The sequence below is a fragment of the Mirounga angustirostris genome, unplaced genomic scaffold (genome assembly GCF_029215605.1).
Source record: "Mirounga angustirostris isolate CCGP_5_RB_7025 unplaced genomic scaffold, mMirAng1.0.hap1 SCAF_7, whole genome shotgun sequence".
Taxonomy (NCBI): domain Eukaryota; kingdom Metazoa; phylum Chordata; class Mammalia; order Carnivora; family Phocidae; genus Mirounga; species Mirounga angustirostris.
In genome coordinates, this window is record NW_026991715.1 from 106,643,784 (window position 1) to 106,652,459 (window position 8,676).

Consider the following 8,676-nt stretch of genomic DNA (forward strand, 5'->3'; position numbering starts at 1 on the left):
CTTAAGACAAAACGAGGGCAGAATTTTGACTCAGCGTGGGGCTACATGTGGCTGTGTAGGACAAAAGAAAGAAGGAAGCAAAAAGAAGGTAGAAGGGGAAGAGAGGGTGATGTGAGTTGGATCATAATGTTGAGAAATAAAATTATTTAGATCACCTGTCTGGCTTCTTTTATGCCTACCAGCTCATTTTCTTTTTAAACCCAAGGCAGAAGCAAACTGATTTGCATACTGGCCCTCAGGGGAAGAGTCAAGGTGACTGCAGGCTTTTTCTGACAGCCAGAGGTGAGACAGAAATCAGGTAGGCTTCCTGAAGTCCTGGGTGCCTAAGGCTAACCGCAGCTCATCCCACGCCACCTGCTTAGCAGCATTGACATAAAAGTACTGTGGATTGTATTTTAGGCCAGGGGATTTACCCAGCAGATACACATTGTGTACTGTATGGAAATCTCCCCACCCTCACATCCTGCCCTAGCTCACAATGCCCTCTCGGTTGGCATATTCATTAAAAAGGCTATATATAGCTGTCTGCTTGCCTTGGTTTTCAAAATAATAGACGGGGAACACAAGTTATTGACTTGAAACCTTTTCCCATGATAAATATGTAGATTTCAACCACCTATAATCTTGCATGTCTACATATGCTCAGTATATCATATATAGTGCTTTTACTTTGCACGTCTCTTTAATCTTAGGCCAATTAAAAATATATGGAAAATTATGCTTAGAATTGCGGCTTTGGCATTTTTTTTTTTTTTTAAGATTTTATTTATTCATTTGAGAGAGAGAGAGACAGAGAGAGCACAAGCGGGGCGGGGGGCAGGGGAGGGCAGAGAGGGAGAAGGAGACTCCCCGCTGAGCTGGAAGCCCAACATGGGGCTCGATCCCAGGACCTGGAGACATGATCTGAGTGGAAGGCAGATGCCCAACCTTCCAAGCCATCCAGGGGCCCCAGCAGTTTTTCATACAAAACAATTACTGTTGGTTCTAATATCGGGATGGGTGTTACTAGGTTCACCATTCAACTCATTCACTATTATTACTCTAGCATATATTTAATTGCCCCCTTGTTTTGTTCTCTGTTTCTACTCTGTATTCTCCTCCTGGATTGTGAGCTTTCTGAGATTAAGGTCATGGCATACACATGCTTCACTATCTTCCTTGTTAAGAAAAATTACCCATGGGGCGCCTGGGTGGCTCAGTTGGTTAAGCATCTGCCTTCGGCTTAGGTCATGATCCAGGGGTCCTGGGATGGAGCCCCATGTTGGGCTCCCTGCTCAGTGGGGAGCCTGCTTCTCCCTCTCCCACTCCCCCTGCTTATGCTCTCTCTCCCTCTCTGGCTCATGCTCTCCCCCTCTCAAATAAATAAATAAAATCTTAAAAAAATAAAAAATAAAAAATAAATAAAAATTACCCCAAATTTGTAAATAAAAAAATTGAAAAGCAGGCAACATGTACTTTCAGTGCCATATTAAAGCATTCCTTAACATGCCAGCCCAAAGATTATTAATTGTCTAAGAGAAGGAAGTAAGACAATGGAATTGGATCAGTAAGTTAAGACTGAAGTATTGTTATTTTTTAGCACTTTATTGAGATACATTTCACATATCATAAAATCCATCCATTGAAACTGTACAGTTCAGTGGTTTTTAGTGTATTCAGAGTTTGTAACTATCACAATGTAATTTGAGAACATTTTTGGTTCCTAAGGCGGCTATCGACTATTGATTCAAGTCTGAGAGTCTGTGAAGTTCTGTAATAACGTATAGATTATTGTTTAGAAGAGATGCAAATGATTTCTGCCTTGTAAAAAAAGATAACCCCAAAGGTTAAGATTTTATTGCCCTGTAGAAATTTAACCAGTTTAGTAACTGACCTGGCAATGTTCACCTGACATTGTTTTCCCAATGCCAATGCCAATTCCTCTGATACTCCTTGGAACCAGCTTTAACATCCTGCTGGTTTCCTCATTGATGGATTAATTAAATCTTCATATTGTTTTCATTCTACATTTGTATGAAAGTCATGTTTAAAAATTTTTGAGACTTACATTTTGATAACCTGAATTCTCTTAGCACAAAAATGGGCAATGGAATGGCCAATCAGTAAATATATCCTGACTTATTGATCTCCATTTTTTAAAATATTTTATTTATTAATTTGATAGAGAGAAAGAGATAGAGCAGGAACACAAGTCGGGGGAGTGGAAGAGGGAGAAGCAGGCTTCCCGCCAAGCAGGGAGCCCGATGCAGGGCTCGATCCCAGGACCCTGGGATCATGACCCGAGCCAAAGGCGTCTCGCCCAATGACTGAGCCGCCCAGGTGCCACAATCTCCATTTTTATGATAGGGTTTGTGACTTTTAAAGGTTGAGAGGAGAGAATAAATTTTTGAAAGGTCTTAAAGAGAAATCAGAAAATAAATTTTGAATGATATTTTATATTTTGGTTCTCAAATTCTGAAATTTTTGTGCTAGAGAGAGTTACCTTTGAGTGAAGCTATTTACTTACTTCTTTTCTATATCAAGGCCTGAATCAATGAATATTCTAAGAATAGAGCTTTACTGAATAACATTTTTGTAAATCTATAAATCTTAGAATATTATCTATTTTTGTGTAAGTAGTATACGCAACGCAACAAAATCTGAAAGGTATAAAAGAGAATGCCCTGAAGAGCTATGTCTCCATCGCACCATTTCCCTCAGCCAACAAGTTGCCCCAAGTTTGCTCCTGTTATCAGTTTCTTGCACATCTTTGCACACATATGTACACACACTCAAACATGTACACATTTTAAGATTTTTGACTCAAAAATATATGGCATACAATATATGCTGTTTTGCAACTTGTTTTTTTTCACTCACTAACATCTATTGAAAACTGTTCAATCCCAGTATATACAATAGTTGCCTCAATCAAAACATGTCTAACAACTGATCGTTTCTCCCTTCTCTGCTGCTACCACACTCGTCCTAGCCATCATCATCTCTTGCAGGAGCCACCCAGGCTCCTCTTCTCTCCCTCTGCACCTCTACAATCTCTTTTCAACATGGTGGCGAGAATGATCCTCTGTCTACTTCAGTCTGATCATCTCCCCTTTAGAGCAAAGCCAAGGACGTAACAGTTCTACAAGGTCTGTCCCACACCATCCGCTCCCCTACTGTCACCACAGTTGCCTCTTGGCCTCACCTCCAACCACTTTCTATCATTCCACTCTCGTCACCGTCACCGTAGCCCCCGTGGTGTTCCACTAACACAACAAGCAATTCTCCTACCTCAGAATCTTGGCTCTTGCCATTCCCTCTGACTCAGAGAGGCTACACCCCTAGATGTCTGCACAGCTTCCTCCTTCATCTCCTTTAGGTTTTTGCTCAAATATTGTTTCTCACTGAGCTTTTCTTGACCACCACTTCCAACTCCCCCTTTCCTGCACACACTCCCATCCAGTGTGCCTACTTTATCTTTCTCCATAGCACTTATCATCAGTGGGCATACCAAATATTTTACTCATTTATCATCTATGTACAAGCTCTGTGAGAGCTAGGGTATTTGTCTGTTTTGTCCACTGCTGTTCTCTTAGCACCTAGAACAGGGCCTGGCACAAAGTAGGCACTTCATTAAATGGGTGAATGTATGCTGCTCAGTACTCGTATATGTGTGTTCTATTTGTGTGACTCAGTGTGGTGTAGTTTAACCACTGCCACATGTGGGGACTTCCATAAGCTTTTGATCTCTTGTGACTTTGAAGAAGTTGTTTAACTTCTCTTAGCCTTGATTTGCTCCTTTATAAAACACGGACAGTGGTTGTACCTATAATTTAGTAATGTTGTGAGGATTAAATTTTTAAAGGAATGTGAAGTGGTTAGTAACATGCCTGACTTATAAGTTCTTAAAAATATGATCATGTTTTCTCTCATTATTAATCATTCATCAGAAATAAACTTATGGGAATATATGGTTGACTATAATATAGAAAAACCTAACTTCTTATTTTTAAACCTGAGCGTGTTAACTTTTAGTGATTGTCTCCTTATCATAGAATACAAGCCATTTTGTTCTTTTTTTTTTTGGAGAAGTCATTTAACATCTTTAGAAAAAAATGTTTAGCTCTTCAGAGGTAAAGACCTTTATCTTTGCAATTCCATTTTCTAGCTGGTCCCCAAATTAATACTTGCTCAATCAGTTTTGTGGAATAAACAAATAGAAGAATTAATCCCAATGGTCACAAGGAAGTTCATATTTATTGGAAGGATGCAATGTATCAGGTATTGTGGTAGGCACTAGGGATATAAGAAAGAACATTTTGGGGGCACCTGGGTGGCTCAGTTGGTTGGGTGTCCAACTCTTGATCTCAGCTCAGGTCTTAATCTTAGGGTCATTGAGTTCAGGCCCCATACTGGTCTCCACGCTGGGCAAGGAGCCTACTTAAAATAAATAAATAAATAAATAAAGTTTTGAAAAGAACATTTTGGGGTTGAAATTTATTTCAAGACCTCCACATGGTAATTGTTGAGCTGGGGGTGGCACATTTTTATTTTAGAAGTAGTCTTCTAACTGGGGGAGGGGGAATTTGGATTCATCATCTGTGCAAAGTAAAAAAAAAAAAACCAACAACAAAAAAAACCCTCCAGAAAGATGTCTTTGCCATAATTTCTCTGAAGAGCTTTTCAAAGAAGCAAAACATCAGCGGTTTATCAGGTAGACATCAAGAGTGAAGCAGCAGGCGTGCCAGTGCGGGAAATCCTATGGTGATTCAAGCCCTGTATGAATTCCCATGGTTCCCAGTAAGTCCCCACGCATATTGCTAACAGCAAATGATTCCATATTTGGTGCAGAATGAGAGTCTAATGGTGAGCCATGCACCTTGAGGCAGAGAAGAAGTCCTGACCTGAGTCACAAGACCTGAGATGGAATCCAGCTCTGCCTTCTGACGCTGACCAAGATAATCCTGAGTCTTAGTTCATCACCATAAAATTATGGTTTTAAAATCTCACCTCCTTCCTACATGAAAATGGGTGAGAGAAGCCTCGCTACCCTGGAATCCACTGTACAAATGGAGCTCTGGTTCTAACAGGTAGCAGAAGCCCCTTTGGGCCATTTACCCACAACTCCTTCCGAGTGCCTATCAGCACTGCACTCTACACTGATCCCAAATAGGATCCCTGCCCTTAGCAAGCACACAGTCCACTTCCAGGACTGGATCCCTAAGACATAATTTAGCAGATGCAAAAATACACTTGCAGGAAGATGATCACTATAGGGCTATCTATGACAACAACGCAACTGGAAGCAGCCCAGGTATTTACAAAAGCTGAATGGTTTCATACATTATGCATCCTAACATTTTGATTGAAAGAATATGCAGCCTACCTCCACCTCCACCCTGGCAGGGTCAGTCTGTCCCCTGGGGGAGGTGGCGGTTAGTTTGGGGGGAGACTGGTGACCCTGACCCCAGGGGGTGGCTGCTTGGCGGCTGGGACAAAGGGGTGTGTGATGGGGACAGGTCACAAAGGACTGTGGAGGATAAATGAGGTAGTAAGAGGAGATTTAGGCAGAGCCCTGCAGGGAGATGGGCAGTTGCCTTCACTCCCTCTCTCTCTCAAGGACTCGATTTGTGGCTGGTGGAGCTGTCTCAAATGAAGAGAACCATGAGCAGCGAAAGTTTGTTACCTTATTACACGGCCCACAGCTACCGTTCAATGGGTGTGTTCAACACCTCCATGGGGGAACTGCAACGACAACTGTACAAGGGAGGAGAGTATGACATTTTCAAATATGCACCTATGTTTGAAAGCGACTTTATCCAGATCAGCAAAAAAGGAGAGGTGATCGATGTACACAACCGTGTGCGAATGGTGACCGTGGGCATTGCATCCACCAGCCCCATCCTCCCGCTACCTGATGTCATGCTCCTGGCTCGACCAACAAAAATCTGCGAAGAGCATGCCAGACACGCCCGGACCACCAAGGGGAGAGGTCGCAAGCCCACAAAGACCCTAGAGCTCACCAGGCTGCTTCCCCTCAAGTTTGTCAAGATCTCCATTCACGATCGTGAGAAACAGCAGCTGCGCCTGAAGCTTGCCACTGGCCGCACTTTCTACCTGCAGCTGTGTCCTTCTTCAGATGCACGAGAAGACCTCTTTTGCTACTGGGAAAAACTTGTCTATCTCCTGAGACCACCAGTGGATAGCTGCAGCAGTACCCCGACCCTGCAAACTGGGGACGCAGCCACCTTAGAGGATGACAAGGGCCTAGTGGTAAGCATCAACAGAGTCTCAAGAGAATGGGGCAGGGTGCTTTGGGAGAGCCACTCAAAGTTGGTCCTACAGAAGCTCTGGTACTCTCTGAGGCTCACCTGGGAAATGCATTCCCTTCGAATAGGCTCAGGGCAAAATGAGCCCCCACTGGGGGATTTAGCACCCTGGGGAGGTTCTGAGTGCTTCTCCCAGTTGTTCTATGAAGCTGAGTTTCAGAGAGACCTCACGTATCCACTGTTCTGGTCTCATGCCCAGGGTTGTAACTCCTTCCATCCATCTGGGCATCCTGATGGCCCCAGTCTCTTCTCGAACACTTACCCCCACCCAGTTAGTCTCAGCAGCTGTGGAACATTGGTAGCAGTTAGGACGTCCTTCCTTCATTCTGTATCCCTGTGACTACCCTGTGCTGATTAAAATCAGGACCACCCACGTGTGTCTGCACATGCGCGATTTTCGCAGCCACCAAAATGCAAAATGTGTGGATCCCTTGGCCCAGCAATCCTACTTGTAGGAATCTGTCCTGCAGAGATCTAAACACAGGTGTATAAAAGAAAAGTATATGAGGATGGGGAATTGTATCAGTGCTTTCCCTGGCACTGGGATTGTTAAGTAGAAACCAAGTGACCATTTGACAGGGGTGCTATAGATGGGATCTTGCCTCAAGTGGGAGCGTAGATTTGATCATTTTCAAGGTCCTTCCAATTAGAAGCCCTTGAGTTGCTCAGCTCCAGCTCCACGTTGAGAAAGGAGCAGACGGTTCTAGTCTCACTTTATCATCTCTCTCTTACCCGTTTCTCCTCCCCTTGGCACAGACCACAGAGCTCCACAGAGAAGGGGATCAGGATGAGTTCAGGCTTCACAAGCCTCGTGAGGTGTCTAGAGCCACCTCCTCGGCTTACGCTGGGGGAGAGGGAATCCATCACGCCCACCACAGAATGCCTGGCTCCCCTGCAGTCGCGAGGGCCGCAGGGAGGGCCAAAGGAGCAGCCACCAGGGCAGCCGCAGGCATGGCGGGGGCAGCAACGAGCGCTACCACGGGCTTGGCCATGGCTGGGGCAAGAACAAGCTCTTCAGCAGGTGCGCTGAGCATAGCAGCAACCAAAGCTACGAGTACAGGCCAGGTCAGCACGGCCCTGTCTGGAGCCAGCAGCAGAAGTACAGGAGAAAGCGGAGCCAACCAGGCCATCGCAGGTGCTCTCAATATATCCTCAGAGGGTACGAACATGGCGTTGGGAGCTGCAAGCGTGTCCTCGGCCGGTGCTTCCACCCTAACGACGGGGGCTGCTAGCATCTCCCCAGGCAGCAGCATGAGCGTGGTGTTTGCAGGCGCAGTGACAACGGGCACGCCTGCTGCCGAAAAAGCCGCATGCCCAGGGGTAGGACCCCTTGTCTCCACCTTGCAGAGTGAAGGCTACATGAGCGAGCGGGATGGAAGCCAGAAGGTCTCCCAGCCTGGTGCCAAAACCCGGAAGGGAAAAAAAGAAAGAAGAGAAAAGAAGGACAGAACTTCCAGTAGGAAAAGTTCCCGTCACCACAGGACAGGAGGGGACAAGTCGACCCGGAGATCATCCTCCCACCGGTCCTTATCCGGCCATGACAAAAGAGATGACAGAAAGGAAAAAGGGCCGAGCCACGGAAGGAGCAGAGAACACAGCTCTCGCAGGACTGGTAGCCACAGCGCCATGGCAAAGGAGTCACGGACAGCTCACAAGTCGGGGAAGATCAAATCTACGAGCAGTTCGGGTGCTGTAAGTAAGAAATCCAGTAAAATTGGCTCTTTCTTCAGGAACTTGAAGGTTACTCCTGGCTCAAAAACAGTGGTCACATCACGCGATAGAGGTATAGACTTCGTGGCTAAGTCAGTAGAGAAGCGCAACATAGAGGCCAAGGTAGAGAAAGCCCCGGGCAGAAAAGATCTGGAGATCTCTGGTACCATGACATCTGAGACAATGGAGACCATAATCATTGAAGGTAAATCCATTTAAATAGGAGACCGGGCAGGAAGCTGCCATGGAGACCCAGCCTCAGGGAAGTATCCCTAGAGAGTCAATTCTAGCTTTCTCTAATAAAGGAAACCATGCAACTCCAAAAGAAATGCTATCTCGTCTGAATATCTATATCCCCTAGCCTGGTGGTGACCTCACATTGGCTCCTGTGATGTGACCCATGCTGCAGCCTGAGACCCCAGCCTCCAGTCAAACAGAACCTCACCTCCCACCCATGACCAGCTGAGCCAGGATGAGTGCCATGCTTTGCCTCAACCCCTTTCTGCCTTTGTTTTCCCCAAGACCATGGCTACAAGTCACAGACTATAGGCTGGAAAGCACCACCAATACCATGTTCCCATGCTCTTCTTTCTCTTCCCCAAAGGTCCCTGAACATGGACTTTCAGTCCAGTCCATACACTAAAGACAGGACTCGTGT

At 45.4% G+C, this 8,676-nt stretch overlaps 1 protein-coding gene across 1 annotated transcript; it reads left to right on the forward strand.

The window, feature by feature from the left end:
• The first annotated feature begins 5,643 nt into the window (after positions 1–5,643).
• GARIN3 (golgi associated RAB2 interactor family member 3) lies at positions 5,644–8,237 on the forward strand. The gene is made up of 2 exons (XM_045902062.1): positions 5,644–6,252; positions 7,065–8,237. The coding sequence occupies exons 1-2, from the start codon at positions 5,644–5,646 to the stop codon at positions 8,235–8,237; spliced, it is 1,782 nt and encodes a 593-aa protein (XP_045758018.1).
• The last annotated feature ends 439 nt before the right edge of the window (positions 8,238–8,676 follow it).